At 56.1% G+C, this 21,765-nt stretch overlaps 1 protein-coding gene across 3 annotated transcripts in view; it reads right to left on the bottom strand.

Moving 5' to 3' along the window:
* Positions 1-11,370, bottom strand: part of CDH23 (cadherin related 23) — a 363,598-nt gene extending 352,228 nt beyond the window's left edge. For all 3 annotated transcript variants that reach the window (XM_028151376.2, XM_054728837.1, XM_054728836.1), the window contains exons 1-2: positions 11,304-11,370; positions 6,613-6,690 (exon numbers count right to left, since the gene is read on the bottom strand). In XM_028151376.2, coding sequence (XP_028007177.2) covers positions 6,613-6,690; positions 11,304-11,370 — 145 coding nt within the window. The remainder of the gene's footprint in view (positions 1-6,612; positions 6,691-11,303) is intronic.
* Between the last annotated feature and the right edge of the window lie 10,395 nt (positions 11,371-21,765).

The following is a 21,765-nucleotide window of genomic DNA, read 5'->3' on the forward strand; positions in this document are numbered from 1 at the left end:
TGTTGAGCCCCTCTGTACCCGGCACTGTGCTTGGCACAGAGGGCACGCAGGCTCAGCCTGCTCAGCTGTGAAGTGGAGATGAGGACACCTCTGAGAGTCACCGTGAGGCCCATGGGAGGCCATGCATTGAAAATGCTTCACCGAGGCCCCGGCAGGAGGCTGGCAGTCAATAAACACTCGCTAATATTATCGCTCACAATCCTAGGCTGTACATAAATGTGAAAATTATAATTAATTGTAATGTCGATATTAATAAAAGTAATAAGTGAAAATGAACAGCCAAGGGGGAGGTACACACAGACGGCAAGCGAGAACTCGCTAAGAGCTTTCAGAGACGACCACGAAGCAGACAGGGGATGGGAGGCTGTGGGCCTCGCAGAGCAGCTGGCATCTGAGCTCCGCCCTGAAAGAAGAGTAGGAATTCACGGGCACGCCTGTCCCGGGAACAGCACGGGCGAGGGGCAGTGGTGAGACCGCATGAGGTGCTAGGATGCTGCGTGGGTCACCAGGGCCAGAAAGCAGGGCGCTCTGGGGAGTGGTGGGTGCCAGGGAGACATCTGGCCGGAGCTATGTAGCACTGGGGTTGGAGGAGTGACCTCAGTGGCCAGCCCCGAGGGACACCACCCCTCCAGGACCTAAGGCGTGAGAATCGGTGGCAGCTGAGGTAGAAGTCTCGGCCCCTCTCAGGGCTCCTCAGTCAGGTGGTGCCTCCAAGGCGGACTTCATGCTGCTGCTCTGTCCCTCCCTGGCTCGGCGCCCCGAGGGTCTCCAGCAAATGCCACACGCAACTCCGCAGGCAGCTGGGGTGATAAAAACACGACCCTGGCACTTCCAGCATCTGTGCTGTTTGGGGGACAAGTTCTCTGGGTCCCACCCTCTGGGCAGCCATCCTTGCTGTCACCAACACTTCACTCCTGACACGCCCTTGGGAGGGGAGCGCCTGGCCTGAGACTCCAGGAGGGATGGTGAGCAGGTATGGAGCCATCCCCAGCCCTTGCTCAAAGATCCCCCCACATGCTCACAAACTCCAGACTCCATTCCTGTCCCCAAGGCACCCAAACCCCAGAGGCAAGCCGGGCACGGGCCTGAGCCCTGGGGGACACAGATATGGCCCTGGCCACCTGGAAGCATTCACGGAGCAACAGGGGAGACAGATGAGCAACAGAGTCACAACGGCACCTCAGCTGGAACTAACAGGGAGGAGAGGAAGCCACACCTGAACCCGCCTGGAGAGCCTCCGAGGTGGTGGCCTCTGACCTGACTGCCCAGCACAGGCTCGTCCACCGTGTTCCAGGGGCAGGAGCGGCACCTGCAGAGGCTGAGAGGTCAGAAGCCACCTCTCCTGCCCAAGGAACTGCAAGGAGACCAGCATGGCTGGAGGGAGCGCTCGGGGGGAGGGCAATGGGGAGGTGTGAGAGCAGCAGGGCCAGGGCTGCAAACAGCCCTCACGCCAGTTAGGAACGCTGGCTTTTGTTCCAAGAGGGATGGGGGACTTGAGCCGACCTGATGATAGGCTCTGTCCCAGGCTGCAAAGAACCACTCGCTCACTCAGCTGCTCTGGTGAGAACAGGCTGCCGCAGGGAGACCATTAGGGAGCTGCCTGGGTAACCCAAGCTTGGACCCTGGGGGTAGCTGAGGAAGGGGTAGGGAGAAGGTTCTGGAAATATTTTGAAGCTGGAGCCACAGGACATCCAGATGAACTGGAGGAGAGGTGAGGGGGAAAGGGAAGAGTCAGGGATGACCCCAAGCTTCTGGCCTGAGCAACTGGAAGGAGGGAGGTGCAGGTAACTGAGATGGGACAGGCTGCAGGGGCGGCAGGGGTTTTGGGGGGAGGATCAGGATTCGGCTTTAGACACGCTGAGGTGGAGAGCTCTTAGACATCCAGGTGGAAATGGTGAGCAGAGGTGGGTACACGAGGCTGGAATCTCCTCTGCGAGGAGGCCCAGGCAGAAGGCAGCCATCCCTGCGTCGTCAGCATATAGACCGCACCTAACGCCGTGAGACTAGAGATCACATGGGAGTGAGAACATGAAGAAGAGATACAGGAGCTGGGCCCGGGCCTGCCAATGCAAAGAAACCCAGGAGATGTGGAGCCTGCAGCCAAGGAGACCGAGAAGGAACAGCCAGAGAGGTGACATCCTGGAGGAGACAAAGATCATCTCTGACAGGTCACAAGGCCCGGGAACTAGCCACTGCATTAGCCACAGGGGTCACTGGTGATGACATGAGCGATTCTGGCGGCGTGTCTGGAGTGGAACGCGGAAGCAGCACCTTTGCAGCACCTGTCTTTCACCCTAAAGGTGCCACGTGGCCATTCACCCCTGACAGCCAGGGCCAAGGTGTAGGCAATGCCAACGGGCCGGACCAGACACCGAGTCCTTGATCTGCCCTTGCTCTGCACCACCCAAGCCAGGCTCTGCTGCCAACGACTGATGTGCAGGTCTGGAGCAAGACGCCCAGGGACAAGGGGGCCCTGAGCGTTAACAGCCAGGGTGGTGGGAGGACAGAGCTACTTAATGACTTCATTTTGCTGCTGTCTCCTCTGGCTGGGAGATGGTCTTCAGAAAGAACATCACGCAGAGGGAATTGGAACCTGAGATAGGTGAGGAGATAGTAACAGGACAAGCAGCCTCCGCAAGGGTTTCAGATGGCCGCGCTGTGCCCTCCCGTTCCGCTCCTGGGCACAGGGCCACGGCCCGCTGTCAGGATGGACGTCCTGTTCTTTAACCCAGGAGAGCAGTCACAGAAACTACATACTGACGCAGCCGAACTCTACTCCGATTCGTAAAAGGAATCTTAAAAATGAAGTAATTACAACACTGAGGACACTGCCTTGAGCACTCAGTAAACATCAGTATAATAATACTAGAGGCCTGGTGCACAACATTCATGCACTGGGACAGGGGGCGGGGGAGGTCCTCAGCCCAGCCTGCACCCTATCGCAGTCCGGGACCCCTCAGGGCCAGAAGTTGGACATCCCGCGCGGGATCCTTAGAGCTGCTGGGGAGGCGGGAGAAGCTGCCACAGCCTCTGAGCTCGCCAGCTGTGAGCCCGGCTTCTGGCTGAGCGGTGCTCCCCCTGTGGGAGCGCACTGACCACCAGGGGGCAGCTCCTGTGTTGGGCGTCTGCCCCCTGGTGGTCAGTGCACGTCATAGTGACTGGTCATTTTGCCGTTTGGTCGATTTGCATATTAGGGTTTTATGATATAGGAAAAGCTCCACGTATATATTGTACATCACATGTTCTGTTGTCATTTTTCTGGAAGGCTTCAGTGGTCATTCAATGGGCAGGAGTGCCAGGGAGACAGGTTTCATATGAGTATCAGGAAGAACTTTTCGTTCTCAGAACTAACGCACAAAAAGGAGCTGCCTCGTAAGATGATGACTCCCCACCACTGGGTGTCCAGGCAGAAAGGGATTGTCAGCCCCAGAGCTGGGAGTCTGGCCTGCCCACAGCACTGACCTCCTCCTCCTGTGAGCTGACGTTTTCTGACTGGCTTGGGCTATGCCGCTGGCCATTGGTATTGACCACCCCACTGGACCAGGTCATCCATGTGCTCGTCTGCCCCCCCTGCAAGCCCGTGGCTGGCAGGGCAGCCCATCCAGCCATCCCTGGCCACACACAGCCTATCCTTTCCATAACAACAAAACCTTCCAGGTGCGGAGACTTTGGAGTTAACAGTATCGTATGTCAACACAACAACAATCCAGACATGGGGCTACTCCATCCCCATTTTGCAGATTGGAACACCGAGCTTCCTAAAGCAAAGGGTTAGTGATCGCCAAATCTCAAAGTCGTGTCTCTAGGCCACCCCATTCTGCATGGCAGGCAAAAGGCCAGTCCCCTAGACAAGATGTTTCAACCTTCACTCTCACCCTGGCCACTGCTGGTCAGAGGCCTGCACCCTGCCACGTCCACGTGAGTCCACATCCACCCTATGAATGGCCCAGGGCCATCCGTGTAGGTGACAGCACTCAGTGGAGTTCTCCAGGCCTGTCTCATCTAAGGACCCAGAGATATCTGGGGCCAGCTGGGCTGCCAAGACAAAGACCAATGGGTCCATCGTTTCAATGCCCTCTCACTGGGGAGATGGAAGGTAGAGGCCCAGAGAGGGGCAGTGCTGTGCCCAAGGCCACACAGCAAGGAACAGAAACCAGGCTCATGACTTTCAGGCCAGAGCTGCGCTGCCCTCTGCTGATACAAAAAGAAGGGAGGGGGCCAGGAGGGTGCTGGGCCAGCTCAGGACTCAGCTCCTGCCCAGAGAGATGAGCAGAGCTGTCTTCCAGCTCACTGAGTCCTCTCTCTCTCCTACAGCCCCCTTGAGTGACGATCAACCCCTACTGCACAGACAGACACCATGCTGCGACTGCCAAGTGTAGCCTTAACGGGTTGAGTTCTGGGAGTCGCTCCTGTAGTCCGATCGATGCCGGCATTTGCAGAAGACGATCCAGAGCCAGAGTCAAAGGTGCTAGATCAGAGCCTGCTGGGGGCTTCCTTGTCGCTGTCAGCGCTGGCCAAACAATGTCCACCCCTCACCTTCCCTGCACCACGGGCCTCCGAGGGCCCCGCCTTCAGGCCTGAGCAGGGCAATGTGGAGTCACAGACGAGGTGATGAAGCCAGCACGCCTCACCTGAGAGGGGCCTTCACCTCCCCTGGCCAGCAACCCTGGTCGGTGAGTGGCTGGCCACACCTCTGCCTCAGTGGCCCACCTGTCCCAAGTATATTCTCTCCACAACAAAGGGCTCTCCAGGAGGATGAGGTTAAAAAATTACACTTCAGAAAATCAGCCACAGGAAATCGTGTGTGAAGGAATGAGAAGGGACTCTTTCAGAACTCTGCTCACCTGTCACCGCCTCCCAAACACCTCTTCTGCAGCCTCCCGCCTCTGCCCTCCCCGAGACACGACCCCTCCTCCTTTAATCACGCACTGACACTTAACCAGATACTCTATTGCCCATGAGTTCTCCAGCCCTCTCTGGATCCATAGCACCCAGGCCTGGCCCAGAGCAGGCGCCCATCCTTCTGATGAACTAAGAAATGAACCGAAAATAGGAGAGCCCCTACAGTGACAAATGCTGCTCACATTCACTCGGCTACCTACACATGTGTGCTGGGCGCCTACTCTGCTGGCTCCGTGCCAGCCCCTGCCAGGCCTGAGTGAGGGGAGGAGCCACAGGTGAATCCAGGAGCCCACAGACATCCCCGATCCACGCCAGAGGGGAGGAAACAGCTCAACAAGGTCTCCAAGAGACTGGCAGGAACCTTCTCCAGCCCCCAGAAGGCGGGCAAAGCCTCTGGAAGAACGTTCCAGAGAGGCAGGCAACCACTTTCCTAGGCAGCCCTTCAAACACCCCAATCCCCAAACCTGAGTCCCCAAACTCATCCTCACAGTGCTGATCCGTAGGGGCTTCTAGTCACCAAAGGAGCGACCGCGGAGTCCCATCCCCACCTCCCCCCCCAAGCCCCAGTCCCAGAAATGAACCGTTACTGGGCCATGGGGATCATCCCCACAGCAGTCGGAAACACACCTGCTGTGCCCAGCACCCACCTGCAGAAAAGCTCCGTCAGGGAGAGGGGAAGGAAAGGCCTCTTCAGGGGCTGTGCGCATGCCCCCACAGACACAGGGGAAGTCTGGGGCCCCCTAAGGCTCCCCACTTCAAGCACCTGCATTTGGTTTTATATAGAAGTGTTTTTACCTACTAGGTAAATATCTTAACACCCCTCCACTCTCCGAGTCACCTGCTTCGTTTCTAAGTACAAATCATGCACCAAAGGACAGGCCATGCTGACCCCGGACGTACGCCGCTCCTGGCACATAGCCCCACCCACGTGAGAAGCCCGGGATTACAGCCGCTTGCCCTGAAATGACACCTATGAGAACGAGAGGACGGAGGAGAGGGTGTTGTGGAGGTGGGCGGGGCCTTTCCAGGCCCTGCTGTTTGCACAATGCTCACTGCAAAGCCTGCCTGCCCGTCAGAACAGCTGCAAGACAGTTCATTCCATTCAACTCCCACTTCCTGAGAGACTTCTGGGTCCCCAGAGCTGAACTAAGGCCATGGGGCTGTGCACGCAGATCTCCAGCTACAGGTGTAGGAGCCAGGTCCTCGGGAGGGGGCCCATGAGGACAGACCAGGGTGATGAGGGATGGGGAGGGCGAGGGGTGAACACCAGGATGCTTACGATCACCTCCTAAATAGTTCATTTTTTTCTAATGACAAAAACAGGCATACTCAATGCAGGAAATGCAGTGATCCCAGAAAAGTTCAGAAGGCTATAAAACAAAGTTTGCAACAGCTTCCATCTTCAAATTTTCACAAGAAAGAGGAAAATAACCGTTTTGTAGGAAAAAACTCATGCAGAAGCGAAAGTCAAGCAACCTCGGCTCAGTACGATAGCCTCTCTGGTACTTAGAATCCCCCTCTGTGGGCAAGGGCCACCGTGGGCAGCGCTGAGTGCCCCAGGCAGAAGCCGTATGAACACCCATCAGGGATGCCATGGAAGAGGTTCCAAGAGCGGGTGGAAGGTGGTCTCAGTCTCTAAGATCACCTTCACTTGTGGGAAAGGAGCCCACCTCGTGCCACCCAGTGCCCACCAGCCCCGCGTCGACTCACCCACAGGCGTGTCCTCGCTGATCAGCAGGTACGTCTCGAAGAAGTGGTTGATGAAGAAGGGCAGCCGGTTCACCTGGCCTGGAAGTCAGAGGACAAGGGCGTCAGTCAGGGACCCGTCGGCCAGCGTCACGCGTTCTCCAAGGGGACGCAGAGGGCTGGGCTGCAGTGGGCACCGCATCTGTCCACGGCCATGGCCGCCCGCCTCAGGGCAAATGGGCCCTCAGCGAGGCCACCAGCTACGGGTGGCTACTGAGCCCTGGTCCACAGTGAGCTGTGCTGAAGTGTAAGATACACACAGGATTTCAAAGACTTTGTAAGAAAAGTGAGTGCAAAATACCTCATTCATCTTCCATATTGATTCCGTGTTGAACGGATAGCATTATGGATATATTGGGTTAAGATATATTATTAAAACAAATTTCACCTGTTTCTCTCTTCTAATGCAGCTCCTAGAAAATGTTAAACCACACACATAACTCGCATTGCATTTCTAGTGGGCAGCCCGGCTCCAGGGGGGATGTGAGCTGGCAAGGACAAGGGCAGTCTGCTTTGCTGACAGCCACAACCCTGGTGCCCAGGAAAGGGCTTGGCATCCAGAAGGCCCTCTGTAAATGATGACAACGATAATAATAGTAGTAGTGATGATGATGATGATGATGATGATGATGATGGCTGCCATCTGTGGACTCCATCTCTGCACCAGTCACTTATATCGTCTCCATCAATCCTCGTGGTATGGTGGGTACCATCATAGCCCCATTTCTCTGTTGTGGAGACCAGGCTTAGAGGGGATACGTATGAACCAGCCCAGAGTCATGCCGTTAGTAAGCGGCAGCCCGCCTGGGAACCCTGGGCAGTTAAGCCTGTCTGAGTCTGGGACACCTCCGAGTGGGGCTGGTACAGGAAGGGGTCAGGGTGGTACCTGCATGTGCTGAAGAATTTCACATCCACAGAGAACCCCATACCACACCCCCCCCCCCAGAAACTCCCTGAGGCTGGCTTCCCCTGTCCCGAGCCCCTTCCCATGGCCTTCCACAGGTGGCGCCATAAGGAATATACCTGGTGTCTGTCCCAGTTTCTGGCACAGATTCCCCAAACCCTTGGAGGTTCCGGAGTGACTGGAAGTCTTTTGTTAGTCATAAGGCAGTCCTTTGACCACAGCTGAGTTTATGTGACTTGGGGTGGAGCCTCTGGGAAGCCCCAAGATGGGGCTGGTCACCAGCAAGACTGGCTGGACATAAGCACATGCCAAGGTGGCGGCGCCTGGAGGGGGCACGGAGCTCCAAACCTCGTCCTGTGCGTCTCTCCCACCTGGGGCTCCTGAGCTGCGCCCTTTACAGTAAACCAGGAAATGGGAGGGGGTGTTCCCTGAGGTCTGTGCGTCGTCCTGGATAACTGAACCCAAGGAAGGGTCATGAGAACCTCCGATTTAGAGCCAGTTGGTCAAAAGTACGGGGACCTGGGACTTGTGACAGGCCCCTGAGAGGGGCCTAAACCTTCAATCTGTGACAGGTGATACGGATGACAGGTAGTTGGGGTCAAAATTAAATGATTAGACCCTCGGTGGGTGTGCAGAGAACTGGTGTTGGTGTTGGAAAACAGCCAGAAGGAGGCAGGTGAGGGCACTTCCCTCAGCTCTGCCGACCAGGGAGCTGATCCTTCTCAGGGGCCCACGCTGTGCAGCACCTGCATAGCAGCTCCTGGATGCCCAGGCACCCTGGATGTAGGCAGGGGTGCAGCTCTCGCTCCCTCACCTCTGCTGATGTGGGCTCCCTCAGAGCTTGGGCCAGGCTCAAGAACTCTGAGGCCGACTCACAGAAGGCTGCTGTCAAGGGGGCCCCTCCCCCTCCTGCCTCCCTGAGCCTCTGTCCCATGCCTCAGTTTACGCACGTGTAAAAGAGTGATAATAATAGGACTTACATCATGGCCGTCCTGAGGATTAAATGAGATTACATACATAAAGCGCTTAGCGCCATGCCCCAGCACACAGCAAGCACTCGATAAATGGTAGCTATTATTAATATTGGTATTAATAACAGGGCCGCCTGCTCGGCCAGGGGGAATGCTTTTGATCCCTGCTGGGGGCCTTGGATTGAGCAAAGGTAGAAGGCTCAGGGGTGCCCAGAGAATTCAGGGGCGGGCTTGGGCTGGTGGGGGAGGGGAGCCAGCGAGGCAAAGATCGCCTGCAGCAGCATCGTTCATTTTTAAATTTGATCTTACAGGACCTGCCGATAATCAGCCGCTGAGAGCTCTGCACGGGCAGCTGGGCAGAGCGCAGGGGACATGCATCGCCTGCCACATACCAAGCAGGGCCCGTGTTCTTGGAGTAGGCAGCCACCCTCGGAGGCCCGGCGGGTGGCCCTGAGCTGCCAGCTTGGCACCTGGGGACTGGGAGGGGGCTGCTGGGAGGTGGGGTGGGGAAAGGGGCGTGCTGACAGGTCGCTCGTTCTTAAAGACCACTTCTAAGGCACGAAGGCTGTGTCCTCCAGAGGCAGAACCACTGCCTCGGGAGCTCTGAGGCCTCCGGGAAGTGGGAATGTGAGTGGGCATGCTGATGTCAGGTGAGGAGCCCGCAGCCCCACGTGAGGGGCCCTCAGCCCGTGCCTGGAGACTGCCTCCGTGACCCAGTGATGCAGCCATGCTCACTGGCCCAGCCAGCAAGGTGGGCAAGGAGGCCCGTTCAGGCCTTTGCTCTGGCCTTCCCTACAGGCCCACAGGTGCAGAATAAGAAGTGCCTGGGAGCACACAGGCCAGAGGAGAGAAGGGTAAGAAGGCGACAGGCTGACAAGGGAGGTTGACATCTAGGGGGCATCTGTCCCTGAGCCTGACCCACCTCTGACCACCAGGGATGGGAGAAGAAATCAGCCGGGCATGGGGTCAGCTGGGAACAAAGGAGAGGCCCTGCGGTGTAGTCTGGGGGACAAGGCGAGTGCTCAGGGTTGGGGGCAGGTGTCAAAAGGGCACGGTGAGGAGATGGTGCCCTCCGGTCCCTAAGGTCAGCCACGCCCATGCAGAAGGAACACTGGCTGCTCCAGGTGGGGCAGGGCGAGGGGCTGTGCCCACGATGCCAGGACGCCAGGCAGGCTAGACCACAGGCTGGCTGCTTTTGCCACGGAATTGTTGGGTGGCCCCAGGCAACTTACTTCACTTCTGCTTCCTGAGTCCCATTTCGCTCCCCTTAGGAAAAGACACAGCTGTCTTACTTAGCACAGAATATGTGCCAGGCATCCCTCTAATGCTGGATGTGCGTGTTAACGCCTCTGATCATTTTACAACCGAGGAGCAAAGTCCTGCTGCCCTTCCTGTTTCACAGAGAAGCTAAGAAGTTTGCCCACGGGCACCCCGGGCGCAGTGGGTGGGACCCAGGAGTCCTGGCTCTGTGCTGCTCGCTCGGGCCCACTGTGGCTGCATGTGGTGCTCAGGGACACGGCCACCTCGTCTGAGGAAGGCAGCTGGGCGCTCAGCACCTGTTCCATTTTTACATCTATGTTGGGGGGAGGGCATGAGTGTCCAAGGTCACAGGAGGCTGAGGAAAGGGTCCTGATTGCCACCTTCTAGCAAACCCAGAGGGTACCCCCCAGGAAGGTCTCCCCTGGCTGGGAGTGAGCTCCCCGTCACAGAAGCACTCCAGCAGAGACCCCGCCAAGCACGCAGGCCAGGAGAGGGGACAGTCAAGGGGCTTCCGGGCATCAGGATGCCAGCGTCACCCCAACAAGCTTGAGGCTGTGGCTTCCTCCAGAGGCGCCCGGCTCCCTGGAGTGGGAGAAGGAGCTGGCCTCCCTCAGGAATGTGTTTGCCTGTCGCCAGGCACACCGTGCCCACAGCTCTTCCCCAGAGACACCCTGGCCCCCAGGGACACGGTGCCAGCTGTGCCTTCCTTTAGATAAGACCAGAGCTCTTTGATCCTGGGGCCAGGACAGGCAAATGCCCTGGCCGCTCCTGGCCTCCTCGGTGGGCACTAGCGCCGGCCCTGACCCAGGGAAGGCGGGAGGAGGGCTGGTCCTCCCGGCAGAGAGAAGAGGGCCCTCAGCTCCACGCCTTTGCTCAGGCGGCCCCCACCTGCAGGAGTGCCTTCCTCCCGCTCCCCTATTTTCAAACTCTCTCAGTCCTTAAAGCGCGGAGTAAGTGTCTCCCTCTGGCTGGGTGTCTCCTATCCCCACAGGCCCGATTCACCTTTCCTTCAGACGGGCTTCTCTGTCCTTGATTCCCACTCTCTTCACCTGCATCAGGGTAAATCCTAGCGTGGTCTAGTAAATCCGCTGGACTCTGAACTCCTTGAGAACGAGTCGTTTCTTCCACACCCCCGAGTTGGGCCAAAGTGACACGCACCGTAGGTGCTCAAAAGACTGCTGGGAAGCCGAATAGACTTGGCCTGCCCTGCACCCCAGAAGAAGGAAGGTTCATAGTCACAGATGCCTCCTTCCCTTAAAGCTCAAGTATTTCTCAAGGCTCCTCCCACCGCCTCCCGTGGCCCAGGCCCTGGGGATGGGTATTTTCAGCCCTGAGAGTGCTGCAGAGCAACCCAGGCCCAGGGAGGGAAGTGTGTACCCAGTCACACAGCAAGGCGGGATCTCGGGGTCCCGGAGCAGTCCCCTCCCAATTCCTGCCCCAGAGTGCCAACCCCACGGCCGGCCCCCGCACCCTGCAGCCTGGCTTCCCAAGCCTGCTGTGGGGAAAAGGATTACACTTACCCCAGCATCCAGAGATCAGCACAAACAGCCACACCACGCGGCAGCTGGTGGCAACGTGGCACCTCATGGCTCCTGGGGACACAGAGAAGGAGGGCATGAGAAGCGGCCTAGTGGTGGGGGCCCATTCTTCAAGGCCCTCTAGCACCTCCCGCCCCTGCAGCTCCAGGGAGAAGGGGAAAGAGGGACCCAACTCAAACGGGGGCGGGGGCAGGAGTGGGGACTCGGAAAAGAAGAGAGGGTCTGCGTCATTGATTTTATCAGCGTCCAACCCTGGGTATAACACGGCGGCCTGAGAGTGACTGGGCTAGGGGAGGGGCAACATGCCCTCTTTGCCTTTGGGGGGTGGCTGCTCAGCCAGGGGGGAAGCTCAGCAGTGGGCGCAGGTGTGGGATCCTGACATGTCCTGGGCTCAGTGGGTGGAAGGAGGAGCTGCCGCCTCCATTCTCCAGGGCAGCATCCGGGTGAGTGACAGAGCCCGGGTGGTTAGTTTGGAGACGGGCTGGGAGGTGGGTGCTGGGCAGGAAGACAGGAGCCTACGAGTGGCTTGTCAGACCCACTGCCCCGCCTCTCTCCAGCCTAAGAGCCTGGCAAGCATGATTTTTCATGTTGTGTGTAGTTTGCTAAATATCCACCATATTACCCCAAAACAGTATGAAAGGGGGCAGCAAGTTATGGGGTCCAAAAAGGCACAGGGCGGAGAGCTGACCTGCCCAGGGCCTCACAGGAAGTCTGTGGGAAGCTGGAGCTGAAACTGTGGGGCTCAGAGCGAAGCGCCAGGGAGATCTGGGGGGCCCTCCTACCACAGGCTCAGCAAGGCAGGTCCCGCGTCCAAGAGTGCGGGGAGCGGGGGCTGCTCCTCCCCACCCCCCCGAGGCTCAGGAACAGGCCTCCCCGGAGACCAGCCGGGACATGGGGAGGGGCCCACGCTCCTCAGCTGGTGCTCCTGCCTCCCCTGAACTGTCAGCCCTGCCAGTGCAGGGACCTGGCCCAGCACCTCGGTCACCCCCGCAGGGCCTAACCAGGGCCCGCACCGCACCCTGCAGGGAGCACCTACCGGGCGCCTTGCCTGGGTGGATTTACCGTCCCTGCTCCACAGGCAGGGTCTGGAGGCTGAGAGCCATTACACAATTTGCTCAGAGACCCCCAACTAGTGAGGGGGATCAGCATCTGGATCCAAGTTGACATGCCACCTCCCTCCTCAGTAAGGGATCAAGAAGGACATGGGGAGGTGAAGGGAGCTGAAGGGATATACACACACACACACACACACACACACACAGAGGCCCGGTGCACGAAATTCGTGCACGGGGGTGTGTGTCCCTCAGCCCAGTCTGCACCCTCTCCAATCTGGGACCCCTCGAGGGATGTCTGACTGCCCATTTAGGCCTGATCCTGGTAGGATCGGGCCTAAACAGGCAGTCGGACATCCTTCTCACAATCCGGGACTGCTGGCTCCCAAGTGTTCGCCTTCCTGCCTTCCTGATTGCCCTTAACTGCTTCTGCCTTCCAACCTGATCACCCCCTAACCACTCCCCTGACAGCCTGATTGATGCCTAACTGTTCCCCTGACAGCCTGTTTGCCCCTAACTGCCCTCCCCTGCAGGCCTGGTCACCCCTAACTGTACTCCCCTGCAGGCCTGGTCCCCCCAACTGCTCTCCCCTACAGGCCTGGGTCTCCCCCAACTGCCCTTCCCTGCAGGCCCGGTCACCCCCAACTTCCCTCCTCTGCCGGCCTGGTCCCTCCCATCTGCCCTCCCTTGCTGGCCTGATCACCCACAACTGCCCTCCCTTGCAGGCCTGGTCCCTCCCAACTGCCCTCCCCTGCTGGCCATCTTGTGGTGGCCATCTTGTGTCCACATGGGGACAGCCATCTTGTGTGTTGGAGTGATGGTCAATTTGCATATTACTCTTTTATTAGAAATGATTTTTGGAGATTCTTCCGCATCCCTGCAAGATGTAGGGACGAGAGATTCAGGAAAGGCCAGGAGCAGATCCCTTAGGCCACACCCGGAATGGTCTCTCTCCCAGCGGAGTGGACAGCGCAGTGACCCCACCAGCTGGTCCCTGACCCACACAGCATGCGATGGCCCATGGCACCTTTTGTTTCCCTTCTAATACTGAACTTAAAATGTCCCAATTCCTGGGTCTGAAGCGGTCACTTGAAGAGTAAAAGACTCTAGGGTATATTTATATAAAGGCAAATGCCCCCACCATCACTTTGCATTCCTGCCCCCCGCCCCACTCCCGTGAGTTTCCGAATGTCAACAGCCTATCCCAGGGTGCAAACTGCAGTCTACAGGGGCCAGGCGGGGATTATAAATGAGGGAGGCTTTGGGTTGAGAAGGTGGCTGGGGACAGTGGTCACATGCTCTGTCAAAAGTGGCAGCTGGAAATTTGGCTTTTTATATGAATTCAATTTTTAAATGTTAACAAATAATTCCACTTTTGTGAGCCAAACATGACTGGTTGGGCCTGGCATGCTTCCTCCCAGGCCTTGCTGTGCACCCAGGCAAGTATGTTCAATTACACATGTGTCCAGAGTAGGGTGGCTGCTGTTCAGCTTTAGAATAATGGACTCGCCACGCACAAAAGCAACTTGCTTTTCTCATGTCATAAATTTCACAGAAAACCCTCCAGGTCAACATTGCTATATCTACCTCCTTCTTTTTTGTTGTTGTTGATATCCTCACCTGAGGATATTTTTTACGTTGCTTTTCTGGAGAGAGCGAAAGGGAGGGAGGGAGGGAGGGAGAGAGAGAGAGAGAGAAACATCGATGTGAGAGAGATACGTCGACTGGTTGCCTCACGCATGCACCCTGACCTGGGGGCAGGGGGAGCGAACCAGCAACCCAGGTACATGCCCTTGATTGGGAAATGAACCCACAACCCTTCAGTGCACAGGCCGGTGCTCTAACCACTTAGCAGCACCATCCAGGGCCTCTATCTCCTTCTTTTAAGGGCTAAATAATAGTTCACAGTGTGATGTATCGCATTGGAGACATCGCCTACTATTGGGCGTTTGGACGTTTCCAGGTTCCTGCCACCACAGACAGCGCCACAGTGCATATCTCTGCATAAAACTGCATTGAGACTTGGATAGCTCGTCTTCCCTAACTTTTTCGTTGAAAGGAGGCTTTGGTCTTTATTTATTAATGTCTGAAATAATGTTTATTTTTCAATCACAGTGAACATACAGCATATTAGTTCCAGGTGTACAGTGCAGTGACTGGACATTTATATAACGCACACAGTGATCATCCTGATAACCGTGGCGCCAGGGTCCTGGTGGCTCTCGAACCTGGTCCTCTCACAGTGGGATTACTGGGTCGGTGAAATACAACAAAGAGCGTGCACGTAAACCTCTATTGAATAGAGTCTATTCGACGTTGCCATGTTACCTTCGGAAAGGTTAGGAAGGTAACACAGGTCCCCCTCCCTCCAGCCGAGTCTGAGAGGGCCTCTCTGCCCGCCTGGAAGTGATGCCCCTCGTAAATGGCTGCCAATCAGATGCATGAAAAACGGTACGGCATTGTGGCTTTCATTTGCATTTCCCTAACTACGAGTGAGGTTGAGCGTGACGCCTTTTTTAAATGCAAACCACTCTCCATCGGTTATCTTGCATTGTCCTAGTCCACCCTGCAAAGAAGCCAGCCAGCATCGCTAGCATGACCCCTGATTCACAAGTGGAGAAACCGAGGCACAGAGTAATCAAGTAACAATCTGACGCCTCAGAGGGAGTGTCCTTACGAAGAAATCTCCAGCCCTCTGCCTTTCTAAGCCAGATGTTATGAGAATTAAACAGCACCTGCTGAGAACATTATCCAGGAAGAGCTGGGGAGAGCAGCCATTCTGCCGGGCACTGCAGGAAGTGTGCAGTGGAAGGAAGGAAGGAAGGAAGGAAGGAACAGAGAGGGGAGGAGACTTGTTAGAAAATTCCCACAGGCCAGGGATTGTCACAGGGCATTATTTTTATTTAATCCTCCAATGACATCGATATTACTGTCCCCATTTTACAGATGAGGAAACTAAGACTCAGAGGGGTCACTCTAGGATTAGAACCAAGCCCCACACCACTCCCATCACACCATTCTGCTATTCCCTCGCAATCCCACCACCCCATTTCCTAATCTATAGAGGGGCAAGGCACAGCCGCTTCCTCGAGGAGCTCAATACACACACCCCACACAGCACACACAGGCTAAGTGCCTGCAACGGAGTGAGCACGTGCACATCACGCAGACACGTGCACAGAGCATCCCTTTCCACCAGGGCTCAGGCTCTGACACTGCCGGGCACCCTGGGCCACACCCCTCTCCTCCTAAATGCCTGCTCACCTCCTTCCCCCTTCGTAAGTGACCACACCGATTCATTCCCCCGGCCCCCACCTGTCATGCAGGAGTGGCAGGAGCCACCTCCAGAGCGTCCAGAGGCCGGGACAATCTTCACGCCATCCTCACCTTGGGGCGAGGTGGCACCGACACTAAGATGAGGCGGCACCAGCTTCAATGGGTGAAACAAAATAGGCCAAAATGGGCCATCTTGCTGCTGGGTTTTCCCTGATGTCCCAGATCTTGTTCTTCCCCCGGCCGCGTTGGCCTTAGGGAGGAAAGCGAGGCCCAGAGACAGCAGAAGCTAATGGCAGGGGCAAGGGGACCCCGGGACCCCGCCTCCAGGCAGGGCACTGTGGTAGATGCTGCCTGTGGCTGCTGGTTTTCCCTTAGCACTAGAGCTGTAGCGAGTGACAGGAGTCCCCTGAGGTGAGCCTGACCTCGCTCTGTCCTGGGCAACAGCTGTTCCCCAGCCTCCTGGCCACCCCGACCCCCTGCCCAGCAGAGCTGCCCGGCCTCGTTCACTGTGTGAGGCTGCATCGCCCTCAGGATGAGGCCTGAGCTCCCACCGACCCTCCCCTGTCCTTACAGCACCAGAAAACACACACACACACACACACCCACACCCGTGCTGTGCTTCCTGCCTGGGCCTGGGGAAAGTGGCGAATGCCTGCCCCAGAGGCATGAGCAGGGTCACAGCCAGCTGCAGCCAAGTCCTGTGCCCGGACTGTTGGAGGGTACAGGGCCATGAGAACGGCTGGAAGCATGTGCTGAGGTCAAGTAAGCGATATAGACTGTCCCTGCCAGGCCATCAGGAGAGAAGCCCAAGGCCTTCCAGAGGGCAAGAGGCGAGCTGCACAGACTGCAAGGACTCCTAACGCTGACATGTACTGAGCACATATTACATACCAGGCACTGCGGTGCACTGTGAGGCACAGTGTAGTCTACGTGCTAGGACTCAGAGAGGTTAATAACTTGCCCAAGGTCACACAGCTAATAAGCGGTCAAGTCTGGATTTGAACCCCATTCTGAGCCAGGCCTGGCCACACTGCACAAGTCTGCCCTGACAGTTTGCTGTGGGCCAGGCACTGTGCTAGACACCAGAGGTCAGAAGAAAACTGAAGACCTGCCATGGGGCTGACACTCCGGGAAAGACCAGCACAGACAGTGTGGGTGAGCAGGTCTGACAGAGTGTTCAGGGCGATGAGTGCAAGGAGAGGAAAGGAGCAGGGTGAGAGTGGTCTGAGTGTCACAAAAGGTGACACATAAACAAACCCTCGAGGAATCAGAACAGTGAGCCATGTGGATCTCTGGGAGAAACTCCTTCCAAGCAGAGGGGACAGCCCGTGCAAAGGCCCTGAGGCGAGAGTGTGCTAGCGTGCATGCAGAACCGTGAGGAGCCAGAATAGTTGGAACGGGGCGCACGGTGGGGAGAGTTGCGGGAAATGAGGACAGAGAGACAACAGGCCCATGATGGCCACTGGAAACCACTGACGTGCATAAACCGGGAGGCATGGTCTTCAGACAGCCAAGAGTGGTATGAATGAGTCACGTTTAAGGGAGCTCGCTGGCTGCTGTGTGGAGGACTCACTGGAGGCGGCAAGGGCGGAAGCAGGCAGGCAGGTGGCGAGGCTACCACAGTGATATGAGCCAGGGATGACTGGGGGCTGTAGCCAGGGACATGGGGACATGGTGTGGAGTCTGGCAGATTCTGGGCATATTTCAAGGTAGAGCTGAGAGAGTTTCCTATCGAAGAGGATGTGGCTGTGCTAGAAAGAACCAGCCTGAGGGGTTGGGCCCCAGCACTCAGAAGAATGGAGTTGCCACTAACCAGGATGGGAGAAGGCTGCGGGTAGAACTGGCCAAGGGGCCAGATCAGAGGTTCAGTTTGGGACATGCTGACTTCAGGCCTGAGGTGGGGCTGGAGCTGTAACTGTGGGAGTCATCAGCATATAAGGGGTTCTCAAAGCCACCAGAGGGACCAGCGTCCCAAGCCTCCCACACCCTGAAGTCTGAGAACCAATCAGTATTTGAAAATGGTATGAAGAGCCTCAAAATGTGCACACCACTGTGGCCCACCCATTCCACCTCCGGGATGTTAGCATGGACTCTAAGCCACAGACATGTTCACTGCTGCATTACTCATGACAGCGGAACAGCCCAGACACCCGGCCGGGGCCTGGTCCACTGCGGGACATCCACAGGAAGCACACAGAGGCTTGTGAATGGATATGCACATGTGTGAATGGGGGGAGGGGAGGGGGGCACCTACAGAACTGTTGGGTGAAACTGATTTTATCTGCGTGGTGAGGTGATCGTTGATTTTCCTCTCTGCGTTTTCCAAATGTTCTATAATAAACAGCCAGTGTTTTTACAATCAGAGGCCTAGCTTATGTCCACCTGAGCAAAACACTGCCAGCAGCCTGTGAACAGATACGACGCTAACTAGAAAGTTCTTTCCGATACTCTGCTGAAGTCCATAGTCCCAGGTTTGAATCCTGCAGGTAATGGAAGGTCCTCAGTGGCCCCTGGCTAACCGCACCCCTAGACTGTTACCCAGGTCCTTCTAAGGACAGGGAGCGACCTCCCTCCCAGGCAGTGGGTCCCAGGCCGGAGGCCCTGCTCTCTGCCCTGTCCGCCCAGCCATGCCACCTTCCCACACAGAGGGCAGGAGGTCTGACTGTGCCCGGCACCAGGAGGACTTCCCTGTGCTCCGCCCCTGAGGACCCACGAGCAGCACAATGGGTGAGAACAAGGCCTGGGCGATGAGGCCCTGTCTGAAGCGCAGCCCTGTTCTGAGGGATCTCCTTTCCCCGGCAGGACTAACAGTTTCACAGACAGTGTGCCTACCCAGCCAGTGTGGCTCTGTGGCGAGCGTTGACCTATGAACCAGTAGATCACAGTTCAATTCCAGGTCAGGGCACATGCCCAGGTTGCAGGCTCGATTCCCCAGTAGGGTGTGTGCAGGAGGCAGCCGATCAACGATTTCTCTCTCATCATTGATGTTTCTATCTTTCTCCCCGTCTCCCTTCTCTCGGAAATCAATAAAAATGTATTTTAAAAATAAGTAAATAAAAGACAGTGTGCTCAAAGGGTTATAGACACAAACCGGGCCCCGTGAGCCCCTGCAGGTGATGTGTCCACAACATGCCCACCGCCCAGCTGGGTCCCCAGCCCAACCTCGGAGGGCCCCTCCTTCCTATCCCTGCTCCTTTCCTCCAGGCTGGAGTCGTATCTGTTCCTGCAAAACTCCTCCTCATCCTCAGGGTTTGACCAAATGCTTCTGGGCCAAACCCAAGATGGAGCCCTTGGCAGGCTGGTTTCCTGGGCAGCTACCGGAAAGCGCGTTCCTTGTTCCTTCCAGAGCAGAGCACACTCCTCTCTTCTGGGAAACCAGACCATCCTGGGCCCAGCCCCCCAGGGCAAGACCCTCCCAGTCACTGTGTCCCACCTCTCCCTGCGGCCCAGCCAGGAGGCCAGGGGCAGAGGGCGCACTCTGCCTGGTGACAGGCAGTGCCTGCCATCCCAGCAAGCAAGGGGCAGGAAGGAACAGAGCTGGAGGGAGGGGAAGGGCAGGAGGGGACATCGGAGCAGCTTTTCAGTTCCTCGGGAGTGAGAGATTTTCACAGCAGGGTGCCACAATTTCGTTCGAACTATTATAAATTCCCATAAAATCAGATGCACTCAACTTTGAATAGAAATACAAAAATACACCGCAGAAATCAAATACAATTTGGGGATTATTCACCACCACTACACACGGAGAGGTTCATGCGTGCAAGGAGGCACCTGCACACGACACCATTAGGGCCGCTAATGGACAAGCCACTGTCAGCCGCCAACGGCTGCGCCTCAAGGCCCGCGTTCTATGGGCTGCCGGCTGGAGAGGCTGCTGTGATGGAAGGTCACTAAGAAGAGCCCAACTGGAAGGAGGACAAAGACCGCCGTGTGGCCATGCTGTGTTTAGGACCTCCTCTGGGTCCCTCCCTGAAGCTCCCACCGAGTGATGCCCGGGGGTGGGCCGGTAACCGGGCAGGGCCGGATACGACCAGGACGGAGGTCACAGTGGTCCAGCACTCTCCACAAGGGGCCTGGTGTCTCCGAGTTCCCTCAACCTATAATTTTTTTAAATCATTCAGCAGAAGATATATTTTAATCTACTCTATTCTTTCTGGAAGTAATCCTGGCCCGGGTAAATAGCTGTGTAAGAAGGGTGTGCGGCAGGAAGTGAGTCTCTCTTCTATACTAGCCCCACACCTCCTGCCCGGGGGCAGCCTTGAGGTACCGCTCCTGAAGTGCTGGATGCATAAATAGGATGGAACATATAGGTCTCTCCCTCTCCTCTTTAAAAAAAAAAAACAACCAATGTTATTCTCTCTACCCGCTCCTGGGTTTTCCAAGGACGATGTGGCCTGAAGAGTGTGCTGTTCCTGAAGACACAGAGCAGCCGCGCCCTTTTTGGCAGCTGCAGAGGGTCCTGCTACATGGGAGGGGGGGGGTGTCATTCATTAACAAGTCCTCCGCTGACGGACATCTGGGTTGTTTTTAACCTTTTCCTTTGACAAATAAAGCCACAATGGAAGTCCTTTGTTACTATGTCTACATACACATGACTGCATCGCGCAAGAGGAAATTTTCATATTTTTCTAGCTGCTGACAAACTCCAAAGAGGGTGCATCAAGTCACGCTCCCCCAACAATGAGGGAAGGGCTGGTTTCCCCATAAAATCGGCACTCACTCTTTTTTAAAAAAAAAAAATTCCAGAAAAGGCAGCTGAGGCCCCTGGTCCTGGACCCCCAGCCCATGAGAGAGCAAGGGAAAATGTAGTTGATCAAGGCCAGCTTTCTCCACCCCACCCCACCCCCATCCCCCGAGCTACTCACCAGCGAGGTAACAGCTAACAGAACTGCCTGGCTCTGGCACTCTGCTGAACTCTGCATCCTCCCCTCACTGGGGTCCCTGCCAGCACCGCACCCTGTGTTCTCCCTTTGCGCTTTGGCCAGCTTGTTCTCTCCATCTGGAGCACCACCCGGCGCCATCTTTAGGGCAAACCTCTAATGCCACCTCTTCCATGAAACCATCCTGGTCTCAACCTTCCTAGAGTTTTGGAGGCAGCTATTCCAGCTGTGTGGGTTCATTAGACATGCGCACATCATCCTTTTCCCAAGAAAAGCCCTCGGCTCCTTGCAAGCAAAGTCTACTCTACCCCTTATAGCTATTTGCCCACTTAGCATCTCCTTTGGGCTGTCTCCAACATTTAACGCATCCGAAAGTGACTCAGGCTCTTCTCCAAAGAGGGTCCCGTCCTTGCCATTCCCATCTCAGTAAATTCACCTCGGTTGATACATTATTTTGATGAATTCAGTTAACTAATATCGTTCATGTGTCCAGTAAGTGACACATTCCTCCTTTCCCCTGGATTGCCATATCGCAGGTGATCCAATACTCCCTCTCAGCCTCAAACCTGCTAGGTTCATTCCCACTCCTTGGCCGTCATAGTGGTTGATCAAATTATTGATCCGGACACTTCACTCTGCATAGGATGATGCCTCTACATCCATGCTGGGGTCTCACGGGGGGCAGAGCAGGCGATCCCACCCTGCATGTTGGGCTTGGCCATGTGACTTGCTCTGACCGATGGATGCTTAGGCCAAACTCCACACTAGCAGGAGAGTGGCCCCTGGGTGAGGGGATTGCCTTTGGAGCTCCTGCCTTCAACCTGAGAAGAGCATGCCCCAGGCAGAGTGAGCAGACTGCACCTACACATGGCCCAGAATCAGGATCAGATGTGCTCGCCCTCCCGTTGACCCTCAGACACATGAGTGAGAGTAAATGGTAATTATAGTGCTTGTTATGCAACTTTATTAAGACAATAGTTACTGATAATAACACTATGAAATATTATAACCATATAAGAAAACATAGAGGGAAACCATCACATTAAATTTGGCAATAATTTCTTGGCTATAACACCAACAGCACATGCAACACAAAAGGTAAATAAATTGTACTTCATTAAAATGAAAAACTTTTGCCCGGCCAGTGTGGCTTAATGGTTGAGCATCAACCCATGCACCAGGAAGTCACCAGTTCATTTCCTGTCAGGGCTACATGCCCCTGTAGTGGGCTGTATA

Source organism: Eptesicus fuscus, chromosome 17 (genome assembly GCF_027574615.1).
Source record: "Eptesicus fuscus isolate TK198812 chromosome 17, DD_ASM_mEF_20220401, whole genome shotgun sequence".
In the NCBI taxonomy this organism is placed as follows: domain Eukaryota; kingdom Metazoa; phylum Chordata; class Mammalia; order Chiroptera; family Vespertilionidae; genus Eptesicus; species Eptesicus fuscus.